Genomic DNA, 21,062 nt, shown 5'->3' on the forward strand with positions numbered 1-21,062 from the left:
TGGCTGCAGAGTGTGCGGGGCACACGGGCAGCGGTGTGGCTGCAGAGAGAGCGGAGGACTCGAACGGCGTGCGAGGCACGCGAGGGAAGAGGTGCGGGTCCGACCGGGGACATCGCGGGGTGCGAGACAAGAACCCAATAAAGGACAGACGGAGACCTACATTGCCTAAGAGTCCTTTATTACAAAGGGAACATTCCTGTGATGCATTGGGTAGAGTAAAACCCCGGCTAGTCGGACTAATAAGGGAGCCCTGGTCCGGCTGGCTGACAAGTCTGGCTAGCTGCACATACAACCATGTTTAGCAATTAAAATCTATAAGACATGCGTTTTCAATGCTAGAAATAAATCCATGAAAAAATCTGGACTGTATTGATGGTGCATTGTGCTTCTGAGAATGATACAGAGGACACAAACCCAGAGAGAGACCGCGATAGACAACGAAGGAGGAGAAGGGAGCCGGAGGCAGGCCTCTAGGGAGCTAAACCCAGCGACACAACGCCATGCAGACAGCTGGCGTGCGAGAGCGTGCACTGTGGCCATGCGCTGAGGTGGCACAGAAGGCAGCGCAGGTTTAGTCTATCGCCTGCACTGGTCTGACTAAGTGCAACATCCGGCTAGCTGTAAATTTACATTATTAAAATTGTGTTTACACATATGTCTCGTGTTTATGTGTGATGTAGTAATAGATTAAACATATTTAATTCCATCCCCATGTTCTTGGTTCTTTCGGTAAAGTCACGTAGAAGGGAAATAATAAAATAATAAAAATTTAACATAATAAAATAATTCTCACGACGTTTCGGCCACAACGCAAGCAGCCGTCCTCAGGTGAAGAACAGGTCTGTCGGAAAGACAGCGTCTGAATGTGCACCACCATGCTTGGCAGCGTATATTTAAGCTGGGTTGGAGGGGGAAGGGCGCCTTGACAAAGGAATTTGCATATCAAGAGGAATTTAGCATATTTATGGGAAATGCAGATATGGGATTAGTCACTACTTGTGGAATGCGTAGGAGGTGGGGGGGGGGGGGGGTTTCAAAGTCATATTATGCCCGTGTATTATGCAGTATGCAGGATTAGCAGCATCAAAGGGAGGGAGTAGGGTTAGCAGTAATAGAGGGAAATATGCTAAATTCCTCTTGATATGCAAATTCCTTTGTCAAGGCGCCCCTTCCCCCTCCAACCCAGCTTAAATATACGCTGCCAAGCATGGTGGTGCCCATTCAGACGCTGTCTTTCCGACAGACCTGTTCTTCATCTGAGGACGGCTGCTTGCGTTGTGGCCGAAACGTCGTGAGAATTATTTTATTATGTTTAATTTTATTATTTTATTATTTCCCTTCTACGTGACTTTACCAAAAGAACCAAGAAGATGAATCCCTGCAGTCACGAAAGCTTTAAATCGAAATCCATCCCCATGCTTCACTACAATAGACAAAGTGAGCTTCTGTGTTACCTTCGCCTTCCAAACGCCGACGCGGCTGTCCAGCGGCGCCTCCTTATCAGCCGAGGTTCTGCTCCTCCTGACCACCGCTGCGGACACAGAGACACGGCCAGGTGAGTACCGACACAGAGACAGGGCCAGGTGAGTGGTGACACAGAGACAGAGCCAGGTGAGTGCCGACACAGAGACAGGGCCAGGTGAGTGGTGACACAGAGACAGGGCCAGGTGAGTGGTGACACAGAGAAAGGGCCAGGTGAGTGGTGACACACAGACAGGGCCAGGTGAGTGCTGACACAGAGACAGGGCCAGGTGAGTGGTGACACAGAGACAGGGCCAGGTGAGTGGTGACACACAGACAGGGCCAGGTGAGTGGTGACACAGAGACAGGGTCAGGTGAGTGCTGACACAGAGACAGGGCCAGGTGAGTGGTGACACACAGACAGGGCCAGGCGAGTGCCGACACAGAGACAGGGCCAGGTGAGTGCCGACACAGAAACAGGGCCAGGTGAGTGGTGACACACAGACAGGGCCAGGTGAGTGGTGACACACAGACAGGGCCAGGTGAGTGGCGACACACAGACAGGGCCAGGTGAGTGCTGACACACAGCCAGGGCCAGGTGAGTGGTGACACAGAGACAGGGCCAGGTGGGTGGTGACACACAGACAGGGCCAGGTGAGTGCCGACAAAGAGACAGGGCCAGGTAAGTGCCGACACAGAAACAGGGCCAGGTGAGTGGTGACACAGAGACAGGGCCAGGTGAGTACTGACACAGAGACAAGGCCAGGTGAGTGGTGACACACAGACATGGCCAGGTGAGTGCTGACACAGAGACAGGGCCAGGTGAGTGGTGACACACAGACAGGGCAAGGTGAGTGCTGACACAGAGACAGGGCCAGGTGGGTGGTGACACACAGACAGGGCCAGGTGAGTGGTGACACACAGACAGGGCCAGGTGAGTGCTGACACACAGACAGGGCCAGGTGAGTGGTGACACAGAGACAGGACCAGGTGGGTGGTGACACACAAGGCCAGGTGAGTGGTGACACACAGACAGGGCCAGGTGAGTGCTGACACACAGACAGGGCCAGGTGAGTGCCGACACAGAGACAGAGCCAGGTGAGTGGTGACACACAGACAGGGCCAGGTGAGTGCTGACACACAGACTGGGCCAGGTGAGTGCCGACACAGAAACAGGGCCAGGTGAGTGGTGACACACAGACAGGGCCAGGTGAGTGCTGACACACAGACAGGGCCAGGTGAGTGGTGACACAGAGACAGGGCCAGGTGGATGGTGACACACAGACAGGGCCAGGTGAGTGCCGACAAAGAGACAGGGCCAGGTGAGTGCCGACACAGAAACAGGGCCAGGTGAGTGGTGACACACAGACAGGGCCAGGTGAGTGCTGACACAGAGACAGGGCCAGGTGAGTACTGACACAGAGACAGGGCCAGGTGAGTGGTGACACACAGACAGGGCCAGGTGAGTGCTGACACAGAGACAGGGCCAGGTGAGTGGTGACACAGAGACAGGGCCAGGTGGGTGGTGACACACAGGGCCAGGTGAGTGCTGACACACAGACAGGGCCAGGTGAGTGCCGACAAAGAGACAGGGCCAGGTGAGTGCCGACACACAGTCAGGGCCAGGTGAGTGGTGACACAGAGACAGGGCCAGGTGAGTGCTGACACAGAGACAGGGCCAGGTGAGTGGTGACAGACAGGGCCAGGTGAGTGCCGACACAGAGACAGGGCCAGGTGAGTGCCGACACAGAAACAGGGTCAGGTGAGTGGTGACACACAGACAGGGCCAGGTGAGTGGTGACACACAGACAGGGCCAGGTGAGTGGCGACACACAGACAGGGCCAGGTGAGTGCTGACACACAGACAGGGCCAGGTGAGTGGTGACACAGAGACAGGGCCAGGTGGGTGGTGACACACAGACAGGGCCAGGTGAGTGCCGACAAAGAGACAGGGCCAGGTGAGTGCCGACACAGAAACAGGGCCAGGTGAGTGGTGACACACAGACAGGGCCAGGTGAGTGCTGACACAGAGACAGGGCCAGGTGAGTACTGACACAGAGACAGGGCCAGGTGAGTGGTGACACACAGACAGGGCCAGGTGAGTGCTGACACAGAGACAGGGCCAGGTGGGTGGTGACACACAGGGCCAGGTGAGTGGTGACACACAGACAGGGCCAGGTGAGTGCTGACACACAGACAGGGCCAGGTGAGTGCCGACACAGAGACAGGGCCAGGTGAGTGCCGACACAGAAACAGGGCCAGGTGAGTGGTGACACACAGACAGGGCCAGGTGAGTGGTGACACACAGTCAGGGCCAGGTGAGTGGTGACACAGAGACAGGGCCAGGTGAGTGCCGACACAGAGACAGGGCCAGGTGAGTGCCGACTCAGAAACAAGGCCAGGTGAGTGGTGACACAGAGACAGGGCCAGGTGAGTGCTGACACAGAGACAGGGCCAGGTGAGTGCTAACACAGAGAGAGGGCCAGGTGAGTGCCGACACAGAGACAGGGCCAGGTGAGTGGTGACACAGAGATAGGGCCAGGTGAGTGCTGACACAGAGACAGGGCCAGGTGAGTGCTGACACACAGACAGGGCCAGGTGAGTGCCGACACAGAGACAGGGCCAGGTGAGTGGTGACACACAGACAGGGCCAGGTGAGTGCTGACACAGAGACAGGGCCAGGTGAGTGCCGACACAGAGACAGGGCCAGGTGAGTGGTGACACAGAGACAGGGCCAGGTGAGTGCCGACACGGAGACAGGGCCAGGTGAGTGCCGACACAGAAACAGGGCCAGGTGAGTGCCGACACGGAGACAGGGCCAGGTGAGTGCCGACACAGAGACAGGGCCAGGTGAGTGCCGACACAGAGACGGCCAGGTGAGTGCCGACACGGAGACAGGGTCAGGTGAGTGCCGACACAGAGACAGGGCCAGGTGAGCGCACACGAAGGGTGGGCACCCAACAACTCCACGACACAGCGCACGGCCACGGAGCGACATCTCAAGCCAGAATTCCTCACGCCACTGAGAAGCTTCCATAGCAATATCCAACACACATCCAACAATGGATTCCCTTCTCAGCAGAGATCTTACAAACAGCCTGGGGAAGTCGAGGTATATTGTCTTTTGTCAACAACGTATCCATAATCAGAATCACCACAGTAAACTCACAACATGTTTCACATGGAAAGTGTTGCTAAATACTATGAGCTTTGTTGGGTTTTAGTCACTTATGTCAATCATATTATGGTGGGTGTGCCACAATATACAAGACAGGATCATATTTAAAAAAAAAACATTCATATTTCGTTTAAACAAACGGCAATAGTGAAAACTGTGACTTCCCAGTTTGGGTATGGTTGTGGAAGGGAATCTTGCATTGATTCAGGGTTGGAGTCACCGTGGAACCAGAGAGAATGCTACAGAGGGATAGACGCACAGCTCATCACGAGAACCCCGTCCTCACTAAAACCAAACACAGAGACCAACGGCGTAAACCACGCGGCCCAACCTGCGGGAGCGGCGTGCACCTCCGCCTCGTAGCCGTACAGCTTCTGCACCTTGACCACGTCGCAGGGACTCAGCGAATTTCTTTGTCCCATGTGCAGCATGGACAAAACGTCCCTGGGGATGATCGTTGGGTTGCGCTCATCCACAGAGCCTGCCAACCTGCAAGATACACGTGCTCAGTCTGCATTCATAGCAACAACCACAGCTACATACACACGCACTCATACACATAGCCTATATAAACCCACTCATACACATAGCCTACATAGCACACTCATGCACACAGCCTATACACACACAGCCTAATACACGCACTCATACACACAGCCTACATAGCACACTCATACACACAGCCTACATAAACCCACTTAAACACACAGCCTACATAGCACACTCATGCACACAGCCTATACACACATAGCCTAATACACGCACTCATACACACAGCCTACATAGCACACTCATACACACAGCCTACAGTGAGGGAAAAAAGTATTTGATCCCCTGCTGATTTTGTACGTTTGCCCACTGACAAAGAAATGATCAGTCTATAATTTTAATGGTAGGTTTATTTGAACAGTGCGAGACAGAATAACAACAACAAAAATCCAGAAAAACGCATGTCAAAAATGTTATAAATTGATTTGCATTTTAATGAGGGAAATAAGTATTTGACCCCCTCTCAATCAGAAAGATTTCTGGCTCCCAGGTGTCTTTTATACAGGTAACGAGCTGAGATTAGGAGCACACTCTTAAAGGGAGTGCTCCTAATCTCAGCTTGTTACCTGTGTAGTGGTGATATGCGCTGACAGTGGGGATCGTGTGGCAGCGCGTGGTGATTGGCTGTGTGCCGGTGACGCGCGCTGACGGTGAGGGATCACAGGGCAGCGCGGGGTCATGGGTTATGTGGTGGTGATTGGCTGTGTGCCGGTGACGCGCGCTGACAGGGAGTGATCGTGTGGCAGCGCGGGGCGATTGGTTGTGTAGTGGTAACACGCGCTGGGAAAACGGATCGTAGGAACAGCGCGTCGTGATTGGTCAACTAAGGGGGGTGCTCACGTCGAGGTCCGCATACGCTCCGTCTCCCGGGAGCTGGGGCTATATAAGGTGGTGCGCACAGGCGCACGGGGAGTTGGTGACCAGCGAAGACTGAAGATGGAGGAGGAAGAGATAGGGCCCTGAGGCACCTAGTCCCGCTGTCCTTGTAAGGACCGGGGCTCTGTGTGACCCAGAGGCGGAACCCTGGGACCCGGGGCCGAACGTCCGTGTGAGGGCCGGCCCGCGGGACCCAGAGGTTGTGGCCCACGCCCAAGCTGGGGTGGGCCTGTAGGCTCCACGGACGTTACGGGGCTGGAGTGCAGTGTGAGCGTGCAGCGTGAGCCTGCAGCGTGAGCCGTAGTAACCACACGTGTCAAGTGGAGTGTGTAGTGTGAGAAAAAGTGACCACACGTGTCAAGTGGAGTGTGTAGTGAAAGAAATAGTGACCACACGTTGTATCGTGACAAGTCAAGGTTTAATAAAAAGTGTGCTACCCGTCAAGTGGTTTCCTGCCGTCATTCCGAATACTTCAACTGGCGTCAGAAGTGAAACAGTCTTCCAGGCATGGATACAAGGAAGACTCGTCGGACTCACGGGATTGACCGCGAGGATAACCTCGACGACTCGGGCCAGCTGGCATCGGGGGGAGAGGACGGGGAAATGCCGACGCCGCAGGACCTGCCGGGGGCGCCGGACGAGCGACTGGGGGCTGATGCCGGACTCCGCGAGGCGCACTCCCGTCTGGCAGAGCTGCTGCTCGCCGCGGCGTCCATCCTGGCGGAAATCAACACGTCGGGAGGAGCGGGGACGTCGGCGGACATTCAACAGGATCGCCCCGCAGATTCCCGCCAAAATGACTTGGCAGTTCCCGCCATTTCAACCGCGCGGACATCTTTTGGCGGGAACGGCGAGCAACACGTGGCGGCGGTTCTCCAAGCGCGCCCGCTTACGTCATCAGCGCGCGCTACGGACCACCATCAGCCACCCGCCATTGGGGCCGCCATCTTGCAGACCGACGGGGCGGCGGAGAGGAACCATGTGGCAGAGGACGACTTCATCTTCCAGCAGCGCCTTCCCACGTTGTCAGCCTTCAAGGCGGAAGGCGGGGACTGGGGCGCATTCCAACGCAGGTTTCTGGCGCATCAGGAAATGTCGGCCTGGTCCGACGCTACGGCGCTGCGGGCACTGCCTGCCATGTTGGACGACGACGCGCTCGCGGCCTTCAGGTCCGCACAGAGGTCGGACCGCTCCACGCCTAAGGCTGCGCTGGGTCTCATGGCCAAGGTCTATGGACCTCCTTCGGCGTGTCGCCATCAGTTTTACGACCGACGGAAGGCGGACACGGAGACCGCGCTCGCCTACCGCACGGCGTTGTTGGCTCTCGCCGACGCCGCGTTCCCTCGTATGGACGAGGAGGGCCAGGATGCGATGGTCTTGGAGCAACTGCTCAAGTTGGCGCAGGACCTGGGGGTCCCCATCAACACGGCCGACGAGGTCGATATTTCTTCTTTGCAGGTCGCAACAAGTATACAGGCGTACGAGGTCCTCAAGCGTAAACAGGGGGTCGTCTGCACTGCTGCCGTGGCCTCAGCTCCGGGCCCGGTGGTCACCGAGCCCCAAGTCGTCTGCCCACGAGAGGAGGCGTTCACCGCTGGACGACCGGGGGACTGGAGGTCGGGGGGTCGTTCGCCTCTGCGATCGGCCCGCAAGCTGGAGCAACCGAGACCTCCGACGTCCCTCATCACGTGTTACAACTGCGGCCTCCGGGGCCACGTGGCGTCCGGTTGCCGCGCTCCACGTCAGCGCGCCATGAGACCTCGGCTGGACGACGACCAAGGCCCCAAGTCATCCCTACTACCCCCGGCAAGTCGCGGCACTTCACATGCTCGGCCTACATGCACGTCACACATGGGCCGTCGCTTTGCGGCGGAGGAAGGCCGATTAGGGATCGGGGATTCGGTTCGGCGAGGGGGGTTCGTGCGGGACCGAGGGGACATTAAATGGTCTGAGTTGGGTCACAGAATAGTGGCTGCGTCGGCGGGTTCGTCGGTCGTTACGGGATTCATTGACGGGGTCGAGGTCAGGGTGTTAGTGGACACGGGGGCGTCGGCGACTATTATATCAGACCTCATTTACAACATTCTCCCCGTCCAATATCGACCTCTGCTTCCGGTGGACGTGCCATTTTACGCGGCAAATGGGGGCTCGTTGGGCATTGTCGGGCAGATTCGGGCGTCCATTTGCATTGGAGATATTAAATTGTCGGGACCCGTTTTCGTTTCCTCTTCCTTAGCAGTTCCTTGTCTGTTGGGCACAGATTTTTTGGCTAAAATGCCCATTAAAATTCTCATCGATCAGCGTTGCATTGAGCTACCATCGGGTCGCCGTATTTCTTTTTTGTCGAATCCCACCGAAATTCGGACGGCGTGCGCTACGATACTAGCGCTGGCGACACAGACCGTGCACGTGCCCCCGGGTTCACAGATGTTGATTCCCCTCCGGTCGAGGAAACCATTGGATGGGGAGACCTCGGAACAGGGCATGCTCTTGGGTCCATCAAATAGGGCTGTCGGAGGTCTCGATTTGTCGGTGGCTCACACTTTGGTTCGGGCTGACAAGGACCCGTTCGTGATGGTTTTAAACGCTGGTTCGCGGCCGGCCGTTATTCAGCAGGGCACTGTGCTTGCTCACGCGGCACGGGTCCCTGCGGAAGAGCGCCTTGTTGCGCATGTTGATCCAGTCCCGACGCAGAACATTCCATCGAGGGAGGACCTTGAATGGGTCGATTCGTTGTGCGCGGACTCGAAGGATTTCTCAAGGGTACAGTTGGGTGCGCTGCGTGTGTTGTTGATAGAATTCTCTGATGTGTTCAGTAAACACAAATATGACATTGGGTGCACGGACCTGTTGCGCCACCATATTGAAACAGGCGATGCGGCACCGGTCAGGCTAAATCCCTTCCGGCTGAGTCCTGCTGAGAAGGAACACGTTCAGTCGGCCGTCAACGATATGCTGGCCGCCGACATTATTTCGCCTTCTTCCAGTCCTTGGGGAGCACCTATCGTGCTGGTTAAAAAGCAAGACGGGTCCTTGCGATTTTGCGTAGATTTCCGTCGCCTGAATAAAATCTCCGTGGCTGACGCGTATCCGCTCCCCAGAATGGACGAGTCCCTCGATGCATTGTCTGGTGCGCGATATTTTTCTACTCTTGATTTATTATCGGGATTCTGGCAGTTGCCACTCGACGACGAGTCTAGACCTAAGACAGCATTTCGGACTCCAGGGGGCCTGTTCCAGTTTAACCGGTTACCCATGAGACTTCACTCCGCTCCCGCGACGTTTCAGCGCCTTATGGAGTTGGTTTTGTCGGGTTTGCAATGGGATACTTGCTTGATTTACCTAGACGATGTCATTGTTTTCAGTAAAACGTTTGAGGAACACCTCCAGCGATTGAGAGGGGTGTTCTTGCGGATGCGATCGGCTAAATTAAAGTTTAAACCGGCCAAATGCCACCTTCTTTGTAAGTCCGTGAGATACTTGGGCCACATTGTCGATTCTTCGGGGATCTCTACCGATCCCGCGAAGACGAACTGTGTCAGTTCATGGCCAACGCCCACGTCGGTTTCGGACGTGCGCAGTTTCATCGGTTTTGCTTCTTACTACCGCCGATTCGTTGAGCATTTCGCCACAATTGCAAAACCCTTGCACGCTCTAACGGCAAAAGGAGTCAAGTTCCGATGGGGACCGGAGGAGGAGGCCGCGTTCTGCTCCCTCCGGGACGCCTTGGTGGGTGCCCCGCCCTTGCGTTATCCTGACTTTACAAGTCCCTTCTTGCTAGACACGGATGCTAGCAACACGGGCATTGGGGGGGTGCTCTCACAGGTCGTTGGGGGAGTCGAACGGGTGGTCGCCTATGGTAGCAGGGTTTTGTCGCCGGCGGAACAGCGCTACTGCGTCACCCGTCGCGAGTTGCTGGCTATTGTTTTTTTTGTACAGCAATTTAGACCATATCTCTATGGCCGTCATTTTACGGTCCGGACGGACCACGCGGCGCTTCAGTATTCATTGAGGGTCGCCCAACCCTCGGGCCAATTGTCACGGTGGTTGGAAGTCCTCCAGGACTATCAGTTTACGACCACCTACCGTAAAGGGTTGCGCCACACTAACGCGGATGCCCTGTCGCGATTGTCGCCTTGTCACAAATGTGCGTGCTTAATGGGGTCGGCGCGCTGTAAACCGCCAGCTGCGGAAAGTGTGGGGGCGTTGGCCGCGACCGCGGATGCACCGATTGGTGATGTTCCCGCTACCCCTGAGGGAGGGGACTCGCTGCTTTCAATGTCTCTGATTGAGTGGGGCCGTCTCCAAATGGCTGACAGCTCCCTGCTAGCGTTGCGTCGCAGGGCGGGAGGTCCCGAGGAGGGCCGGGAGCGAACTGGCTCCTGGGTGCTCAAGCAGGGCCTGTTAATGAGATGGGACAATTTGTCCCGGCGGCACGCACTCGTGGTGCCTTCCGCTATGCGGGGGAAAGTTGTCTTGGCCGCACATGAACGCCTCTTGCATTTGGGGGTAAACAAAACGCTTGCTCTGCATCAGCGTGACTATTATTGGCCGGGGATGGGGAACGATGTGGTGAATATACTAAAGGGGTGTGTTGATTGCGCCAGATGGAAACCGCCGCCCGTGGCGTCAAATCCACCGCTGCAATCTATTCAGGTCTCGCGCACTAACGAGCTCGTTGCGCTCGATATTTTGGGGCCTTTTCCAGTCACGCCTAGGGGTAACAAGTACCTGTTGGTTGGTGTCGAATACTTTACCCGGTGGCCTATGGCGTGGCCACTCGCCAACCAGTCGGCGGCGGCTGTGACGGACGCCTTTGTCCAGGGCTACGTTCTGGACAAGGGGGCTCCCGAACGCTTGCTGACCGACCAGGGGAAAATTTTTTCAAGTAAATTGCTGCAAGAGGTGTGCGACCTTTTGGGTACTAAGAAGGTGCGTACTTCCCCGTACCACCCACAGACGGACGGGATGGTGGAGAGACTCCACAGGACTTTGACTTCTATGCTGTGCCAGCAGGTGTGCGAGGCTCATGTTGACTGGGACCTGCAGGTCCCGGGGGTCCTCGCCGCGTATAGAATGGCCCCCCATGCAGCAACGGGATTTTCCCCATTCTATCTGATGTATGGTCGGGAAGCCGACCCGCCCATGGAAACGCAGCTGGGACTTTCCGCGCCACGAACGAATTCGAAATTGGCTGAACATATTAAATTTAACATTGATAAGCTGACCGAGGCACGGGAGGCCGCACGCCTTAATTCGAGGTCTCGCCAAATCGCCAACGAGCGGTTGCGTGCACGGAAGGTGTCCGTGCACAACTGGAAACCGGGCGATAGGGCCTGGCTGCACTGCCCTCAGGCACCTTTGGCTACGTCGCCTAAATTGTTGAAGCCGTGGCGGGGACCCGTGGAGGTCGTGCGTGTTGCACGCCCCCAGTGTGTTCAGATAAAATGGGGAAAGCGCCGTTGGTACGTCCACCCCTCCCGGCTGAAACCGTTCTCGCCCCCATATGGCCTCCCTTTGTGTCGTGAGGACCGAGCATGTGACGTGACCGACGACCCGAGGGGGGAAATGTCTCCGCCTGATCCTCACATGTCTCCGCCTGATCCGCTCCCAGGTGTCTCGGAACTGACAGCTGCCGACCACCGGCGGCCGGATCCCCGCGGCGCGGCCGGTCCCTCCAGGCCCGATCCGCGCCTTCCAGGGCTGCCGGAGCCGCCAGACGGTCGTCAGCGTCCTGTCCCATATGATGGACCGGCCAGGCGGACTCGCGCTAAGTCGCGCAACTTTTCATGACCAACCGATTGAGGGACCGATGCGGCCGGAGCGCCTCGTCACTGCGTTCCTCGTCCGCTCGACCGCTCTATCACCCCGGTGGAGGAGCGAGCGGAGGGGGGGGATCGATAGTTACAGAGACACTGGACACGTTTTTTCTTGGACTTGCTTTTATTGTGTTGTTCGTCAGTTTGTACATAGCTTGTTGTCTAGGTGTTGTGTTGTTGTTGACTTTTATTGTGTTGTTTGTCGGTTTGTACATAGGTTGTTGTCTGGTGTTATGTCGTTGTGTTGTTGTTGTTGTGTTACGGGGCACACTGGGGGGTTGGGTTTTTGTTGTGTTACTATTGTTGTTGTGTTGTTTAGCAGCCGGGCCGGCTGCGAGCTATGTGGGAGGGGGTGATGTAGTGGTGATACACGCTGACAGTGGGGATCGTGTGGCAGCACGTGGTGATTGGCTGTGTGCCGGTGACGCGCGCTGACGGTGAGGGATCACAGGGCAGCGCGGGGTCATGGGTTATGTGGTGGTGATTGGCTGTGTGCCGGTGACGCGCGCTGACAGGGAGTGATCGTGTGGCAGCGCGGGGCGATTGGTTGTGTAGTGGTAACACGCGCTGGGAAAACGGATCGTAGGAACAGCGCGTCGTGATTGGTCAACTAAGGGGGGTGCTCACGTCGAGGTCCGCATACGCTCCGTCTCCCGGGAGCGGGGGCTATATAAGGTGGTGCGCACAGGCGCACGGGGAGTTGGTGACCAGCGAAGACTGAAGACGGAGGAGGAAGAGATAGGGCCCTGAGGCACCTAGTCCCGCTGTCCTTGTAAGGACCGGGGCTCTGTGTGACCCAGAGGCGGAACCCTGGGACCCGGGGCCGAACGTCCGTGTGAGGGCCGGCCCGCGGGACCCAGAGGTTGTGGCCCACGCCCAAGCTGGGGTGGGCCTGTAGGCTCCACGGACGTTACGGGGCTGGAGTGCAGTGTGAGCGTGCAGCGTGAGCCTGCAGCGTGAGCCGTAGTAACCACACGTGTCAAGTGGAGTGTGTAGTGTGAGAAGTAGTGACCACACGTGTCAAGTGGAGTGTGTAGTGGAAGAAATAGTGACCACACGTTGTATCGTGACAAGTCAAGGTTTAATAAAAAGTGTGCTACCCGTCAAGTGGTTTCCTGCCGTCATTCCGAATACTTCACCTGTATAAAAGACACCTGTTCACAGAAGCAATAAATCAATCAGATTCCAAACTCTCCACCATGGCCAAGAACAAAGAGCTCTCCAAGGATGTCAGGGACAAGATTGTAGACCTACACAAGGCTGGAATGGGCTACAAGACCATCGCCAAGCAGCTTGGTGAGAAGGTGACAACAGTTGGTGCGATTATTTGCAAATGGAAGAAACACAAAAGAACTGTCAATCTCCCTCGGCCTGGGGCTCCATGCAAGATCTCACCTCGTGGAGTTGCAATGATCATGAGAACGGTGAGGAATCAGCCCCGAACTACACGGGAGGATCTTGTCAATGATCTCAAGGCAGCTGGGACCATAGTCACCAAGAAAACAGTTGGTAACACACTACGCTGTGAAGGACTAAAATCCTGCAGCGCCTGCAAGGTCCCCCTGCTCAAGAAAGCGCATATACATGCCCCTTCTGAAGTTTTCCAATGAACATCTGAATGATTCAGAGGACAACTGGGTGAAAGTGTTGTGGTCAGATGAGACCAAAATGGAGCTCTTTGGCATCAACTCAACTCGCCATGTTTGGAGGAGGAGGAATGCTGCCTATGACCCCAAGAACACCATCCCCACCGTCAAACATGAAGGTGGAAACATTATTCTTTGGGGGTGTTTTTCTGCTAAGGGGACAGGACAACTTCACCGCATCAAAGGGACGATGGACGGGGCCATGTACCGTCAAATCTTGGGTGAGAACCTCCTTCCCTCAGCCAGGGCATTGAAAATGGGTCGTGGATGGGTATTCCAGCATGACAATGACCCAAAACCCACGGCCAAGGCAACAAAGGAGTGGCTCAAGAAGAAGCACATCAAGGTCTTGGAGTGGCATAGCCAGTCTCCAGACCTTAATCCCATAGAAAATATGTGGAGGGAGCTGAAGGTTCGAGTTGCCAAACGTCAGCCTCGAAACCTTAATGACTTGGAGAAGATCTGCAAAGAGGAGTGGGACAAAATCGCTCCTGAGATGTGTGCAAACCTGGTGGCCAACTACAAGAAACGTCTGACCTCTGTGATTGTCAACAAGGGTTTTGCCACCAAGTACTAAGTCATGTTTTGCAGAGGGGTCAAATACTTATTTCCCTCATTAAAATGCAAATCAATTTATAACATTTTTGACGTGCGTTTTTCTGGATTTGTTGTTATTCTGTCCCTCACTGTTCAAATAAACCTACCATTAAAATTATAGACTGATCATTTCTTTTTCAGTGGGCAAACGTACAAAATCAGCAGGGGATCAAATACTTTTTTCCCTCACTGTACATAGCACACTCATACACACAGCCTATACACACATAGCCAAATAAACCCACTCATACACAGCCTAATAAACCCACTCATACAAACAGCCTACATAAACACAGCCTAATAAACCCACTCATACATACAGCCTACAAAGCACACTCATACACAGCCTACATACACAGACTACATACACAGACTACTCACGTATACTCTTAGGTTTTTTCGGTAAAGTCACGTAGGTAAAAAGAAAAAGAAAATAATAATAAATGAAAATAAATAAATTAAATCACGACGTTTCGGAGGCAACACAAGTCTCCGTCATCAGGTGGAACCGTCACAGCTAAATTTACTGTATCAAGTGAGGAAAATTCCAAGAGGCAAGCCCTTAAATACAAGTTAAGGGGGGGGGGAGGGGGGGGAGGGGCTTATCTGAATGTGGTTGCCGGGGAGTGGTGGGGAGTGGCGGGGGTGGCAGGGAGTGGCGGGGGGGGGGTGGCGGGGGGTGGCGGGGAGTGGCGGGGGGTGGTGGGGGGTGGCGGAGCTGAAAGAGAACAATGGTGCACATCGACTCAGGGTTGTGGCCGGTGTTAGCTGATAGTAGGCATAAAAGAAAACAGTACTGATAAACACTGGGGATGTCAACACTCGGTAAAGTAGAATAGTACCTGTCAGATAAGATGGTACAAATATGCGTAGTTAAATCTTTTTTACATGGTTAATAACATCTTTCCAATGATTACTCAGTTTGTACCCATCATCAAAGTTGTAGTTATGTCTGTGTTTGTATATCTGGATGGCTTCGTGTACAAACCTTTGATGGTAGCCAGAAGGTTTGCAGAGTACCATGGTCTCGGAAAAGACAATATCATGAGAGCCCACAGCATTGTAGCAATGATCGGCAACAGCGGAAGACTCAATTTTGCCGTGTTTCAGATCTGACTTGTGCTCGCGGCCATAGCACACTCATGCACATGGCCTACATAAACACAACAACAACACCCGCCATTCGTCACTAAGTGGTGATAACGTCACCATGGAGCTTGTGCCAGGCCAGGTGCACTTTGAGGCCACGTGGAGTGTTGAAGGCTCGCTGACAGGAGGTCACAGGACAGACCCAGGTACCATGGGTTGGCTGACTGAGATGACTGGCAGATGCACCACCTGTGCCCCCTACTGTGCCAACTTGCTGCATTTTAAAAGCTCATTGCTGAGAGCGAAGCTCCTCTGCCCTCCGTTTTAATTGGAGGGCGACTTCCTCCAACTGACCAATAATGTTCTTCACAAACCTCCTCCATAGAGGCCGATCTTGACACTGCGGGTGAACTTTCCAGTCTTCGGCAAGTTCACTCAGCTCCACATCCTTCTGTGCTGTTTCAGTTCATCTCTTTTCCAACCTGTGTCGCACCCGTTTAGCCCCCTCTATCCAGCCAAACAGAAGCTGCTTGGGCATGCGGTAACTGGTCATGCGGGCTACATGACCCAGCCAATGCAGCCTCGCCTGCCAGAAGAGCTCACTGATTGGACTGTGTCCAGATATGGAGTGATGTTACACACACACACACGTACATGCTGTAGTGCATGATGGAGCTGCAGTCGTAGGGCGCTGCCAAATCCTGTTCGTTTGATTTGATGTCCACAATCTGATCACTCCATTCTGTAAACAATAAGACAAGCACGCGGTGTGCAGCATCACCGTTGCTAATGCCACTACCACAGAACAACACCTGTGAACGGTCTTCTAGCATTACTCAGCATCTTGGTTTCACTACCACAGTACAGCACCTGTGAATGTTCCTTCAGCATTACTCGGCATTATTGTAATTGAAAAAACATTTCTACATTCAGAATGCAGGGTGTGTTTATTCCAGATGCGCTTCATTTAACCTGGTTACCAAATCGCCACAATGTGCCCACTCCCATTAGCTCTCAGAAGCTAAGTTAGGCTGAGGTCTGGATAGTGCTTGGGATGTGCGACTACCACACATCTAACATGTGCAGTAGGCATGGTGGGCAGCAGAGGGCAGTGCAGCACAATCCGCTGTGGTTCTGTACTCCATTCCCTTCACTAACCCGCCAGGCCAGCGTGGTGAAGTTTGGTGAAATAACCTCCATGGCCAATAGGACACAGGGAGACCCACATCTAGCAGTGGACTGTCTCATGTATAACATCATAGATCCATTATTTATTTATTAACATACTTTATTTAACCATCAGAGTGCATCAGATGAATTATTTCTGCCTGTCCTTTATGTAGCCATGAGAGATCACAGAGACTCGAGACAGCATCTGAGTGGTCTCTATGTAAGGCAGCACCACGATTTGTCATCTCTTGCTGTGTTCTCTCTTTTTAGCCACATGAGTGCCCAATGAGATTCATGTAACTATGAAACTATGATGTATTTAAACTTGTATTATATCATTGTGTTCAATCGTCTATAACTGTGTTTCCATTATTTACCATCAATTACATTTTTATCTTTTGATTAATGTCATTTATTTGACCATATGAGGGCCTATTCAGGGTGTGTATTTCTCATTATTATCGCCCCAGTGAGACGCTCTTGCCGCATTCACGTGGCCGAGCAAGGCTGGCAAGCCAGCTCGTTGCACAACAGCAGGGAGCACGATGCTCGTGTTCGCTCGCACTAGCCTCCATCGTACCCGGTCCAACAGTGCAGAGGCACGAGCCAGGCAGAGGCATAGGGAGGGTGCGTTCCCAACACCTCTCGTACGCACCATCTTCAACTGGGCGTTAATGAGAAGTGGACTTAGGTGCATCGCTCGCGTGCTGCTGCCAGTAAGGGTGTGCAGGTTACATAGACGTTTGCTTGTTCGCGATGTTGAGGCGTGTTTCCACTTCCCTTGGTTCATATGATTTCCAGAGGCTCTCAGATGCTGCCGAGTATTGCTAATGTGTGCTGTGAGATGTGACTGGAAACGTCATTTGCACCACCTTCCCTTGGATAATTAATTAGTCTATATGTTGAACGTCTTTCGCACGGTACGTAGCCAACCGTGCTAATCGGAGGTGCGTAAATCGGAGGTGCAGTCTAGTTTAATCTAGGAGAGACATTTTCCACCCTTCATTACCCCGAGATTATTCACAGTATGTTTGGTGTTGATTAAACATCTCTCTCCATAAAATATCTTCACCAGACAGACGGTGGCTGATGAGGGTGATGCTGCTGCTGATGTCTCTCACCTTCCTTGACGTTCTCTGGCACCACCCAGACGTGCTTGTCACGGTCGCTCCGGCAGTGCTCGTGCTGGAAGCCGAGCGCGTGCATCAACTCGTGCAGAACCGTGCCCTTGGTCACCTTGCCGGGCTCCAGGGACAGCGGCTGCTCCCCCCCCTGCTTCCCCAGCAGTGACCAGTTCTTGCTGAGAGGTCTGGAGGAAACGAGGCATGAGATGTTTCATCATAGATAACAAATGTTATCTTATCCAAAGTAAACCATGAATCTCATTGGTATAACAATCTCATGTGACCTGTCATGTAATGGCTGTTTTTGGCTAAGGAGGTGTTGAAACATCTTCGATTTATTTTCTCTGCCAAGGCCTTATTTAAAACCTGAGCAATTGCTACTGTTGTACAAAGCACACGTTCTGCACAAGTTGGAGTATTGTTGTCATATCTGGGGTGCAGCACTCAGTTATTGCCTTGCTGCTCTTGGACACATTCAACATAAAGCTGTCAGGGTGACTGATAATCTAGAACTCACTCATTCACTCATTCATCCACTCACTGGTGGTTAGTCACCTCCTTATCATTCTTCTATCACCACGATGACCAATCTCGTGAACTTTACCTATTGATTCCTCCACCCATGTTTAGACGGTTTGGTCTCAGCCACGCCGAGTTCACCCACCGCACTGCAGCTCACCACGCTTCTCTTCCTGAATCTACCCTCACGCTGATCCTCTTTGGATGTTGCTCCCACAGTCACTTTCCCCAGCTCTTACAACCATGCTCAATTCAACAAACGTGTGAACGCTTTCTGTTACCACTTTGAGAGTGCCGTTTGTTGCTGGCTGCTTGGCGTTTTGGGCCTGTGCTCAACAACTGTGTTAAACAATAACATATTGAAGTTCCCATTATCTTCATTACCTCACCGTGCTACCACCCATCAGAGTCCCAGCACAGGGCAGTGATTGGCCATGGCAAACAGAGAAAATGAATTGGCTCCAATAAACCAAACGAGTCAAGTAAGGGGACACGGTGCACCAACAACGATCACAGCGATGAAACACACAACGCAAGGAGAGTTTGGGAAGGGAATTGTGCCATGAAGAACAAAATGATGTTTATGAATGGGGAGGTCTTCATTCAGTGCATGCCACTGGGCACAAACACATTCACAAATGCTACCGAACACAACCATTCACAAATGCTACTGCAACATAAACACAGCATGGCACAGAGGAGAGTGGAATTAAGCGCACCATACTGAAAGCTCAAAACATCAGTGCAGGCGTTGTCTCGTTTACACGAGTACCACGAGAAAGTGAGTGAATGTTGGAAGTTAATGATGGGAGTGAATGCTCGGTGCGAATGTTGGGAGTGAATGCTGGGGGTGAATGCTTGGAGTGAATTATTGATGTGAATCTGGGGTGTGAATCCCTCACCCGCCCAAATTCTGGATGTGAATGAAGTCCGTTTCGCCTGCGTGGGGTTTGAACCGGACGCAGGTTTTCTTCTCAAACTCTTGTGTCGCCCGCGTGATCGCCTCCACGTCATAGTCGTCTGACAAACGCAGAACGTCCAAGTATATTTATTACTGGCACACGAGTGATTTGTACACTGACACAGTGTCACTAATCCCGCATTAGAATCCACTCATATGCAGGGCTGTACCCTTAGAGCCCCACTCTGACACGAAGGGACTCGAGCAAGAAGCAACAGCTCACTCTCTTGGCTTTGACATCGCCATGAAGAGTCTGGAGGTGGCTCCGTGGCTCAGGGGTGATGTCTCTTTACAGACACTGAGCCAGCACCACTGAGATGCTGGGATCCACACCGGGTTTCAGCCACCCTGATAAAACTGGGCTCTCAAGCGTAGTGAGCTCATGGTCTCTGCCTGATCACCAATGACTGTCATCAAATCGCATCACATTGTATTGGGGATTGACCTACACGGGCATACATGGGTATATAACCGCAGTGATGAATGCAGGCACCCCTGTGATGTCATGAGATGGACAGGACAGGAGCGAGTGCCGTGCATTGTGGGGTGCAGGAGGCTGGCTGAAGGGGCTCCGTGCCACGCCACTACATGCCACGCCGTGCAGCGCCACGCTGCATTGTGCCGCTCTCTACGACCGCTCCACACGGTCGCGTTGTCTATCAACGCCACATGCCAATGGCCCCTCCACTATGCTCCTGGGATCTACACAGCCGGGTGGCCCTGTGGTCTAAGCGCATTGCACGCAATAAGAAGCTTGGCTCTCAACCACAATCTGGTTGAGGATCAACTCAGCCCATTATCCCTCTTGGGTTGATAAAATAAGATGTGTCAACACTGGAGGGAATGTGGAATTTCCACCACTGCTCATTTCAGCAGCGATGCACCACTGGTCCTTCAAAGAGAAGGTGCTCTCATTGACTTAGAATGACAGGGAGTCCTGCCTGCCCGACTGCTTGAGACCCAGCCCTGCCCCTGACCATGCCGGTGTCTTTGTGTAATGCGAGCAAGGATTGAGGGGGGCGGAGTCTGGGTCACGTGAGGAGAGGGAGGAGTTAGCGTCACGTGGGGGAGAGGATTTAGGGAGAGAACCGGAAGGGATCGGGGAGGTGAGACGGAGTGGAAAAGGGAGGAGGCCACGCTGGGCAGTACTGGGAGAGTGGCGCGATCGCCACGAGTTGGGAGACCACGGCACCGTCGGCCATCGGTGTCCGAGGCAGAGAGGGGCTAGCCGAGTGTGTGAGGCTAGCCGGGGCCGAGGAAGAGCGGAGCAGCGGTGTAGCTGCAGAGCGGAGCAGCGGGGTGGCTGCAGAGCGGAGCAGCGGTGTGGCTGCAGGGCGGAGCAGCAGTGTGGCTGCAGAGCGGAGCAGCGGTGTGGCTGCAGAGCGGAGCAGCGGTGTGGCTGCGGGGTGCTCGACGGAGGAGATGCGGGCCTGAGCGAGGACGCCGTGGGAGCGAGATTTACACGAACCCAAATAAAGGACAACGGAAATCGACACTGTGAAAGAGTCCTTTATTACATTTGTAAAGCGCATCACAGGGAGCGCACTTCAGGATGGGGTTTATGTGCCACTGTAATGCGCACAGTCGCTGCACGTGACTGTACGGGGCTGGTTCTCCAGACACGTGACCTCCACTGAGTAACTCATAATTGCGTCATTGCCAATCACGTGACCGAAGCCGAGTTAAACTCTCCTGGTACACGGCTGGCAGGGTGAGAATCGGCACGGTTACAATGGGCATCGCGGTCTAGCGGAACTCTGGTGAGGCTGGCCATGGTGCGGAGTGGTCGTGTCTCTCTCTGGCGGGGGAGCCGTGAGTGGTCGTATGATGTCATGAGATGGATTTACACACGAGGCACGGGACACACGGCCGCCTCACTCGTGCCTCGCTCGCTCTTCACGAGCGCCTCACAACTCGCTCGCATCTCGCTGGCGTATCACTCACACTTCACTGGTGCCTCAAAAGCATCTCGCTCGCACGTTACTCAGTCCTCACTAGCACCACGCTCACACCTCACATGCATCTTAATAACACCTCACTGGCGAATTAATAATGCCTTACAAACACCTTACT

The 21,062-nt window shown here is 54.0% G+C and overlaps 1 protein-coding gene across 1 annotated transcript in view; it reads right to left on the minus strand.

The window, feature by feature from the left end:
* LOC133356486 (uncharacterized) overlaps positions 1 to 20,191 on the minus strand; it is an 82,124-nt gene extending 61,933 nt beyond the window's left edge. The window contains exons 1-6 of the mRNA XM_061574017.1: positions 20,182 to 20,191; positions 18,931 to 19,048; positions 17,507 to 17,694; positions 15,870 to 15,957; positions 4,971 to 5,128; positions 1,455 to 1,531 (exon numbers count right to left, since the gene is read on the minus strand). Of these exons, the coding sequence (XP_061430001.1) occupies positions 1,455 to 1,531; positions 4,971 to 5,128; positions 15,870 to 15,957; positions 17,507 to 17,694; positions 18,931 to 19,048; positions 20,182 to 20,191 (639 nt within the window). The remainder of the gene's footprint in view (positions 1 to 1,454; positions 1,532 to 4,970; positions 5,129 to 15,869; positions 15,958 to 17,506; positions 17,695 to 18,930; positions 19,049 to 20,181) is intronic.
* Positions 20,192 to 21,062: the final 871 nt, after the last annotated feature.

The sequence above is a fragment of the Lethenteron reissneri genome, chromosome 54 (assembly GCF_015708825.2).
Source record: "Lethenteron reissneri isolate LAM-NWPU_2019-01 chromosome 54, ASM1570882v1, whole genome shotgun sequence".
NCBI classification, from domain to species: domain Eukaryota; kingdom Metazoa; phylum Chordata; class Hyperoartia; order Petromyzontiformes; family Petromyzontidae; genus Lethenteron; species Lethenteron reissneri.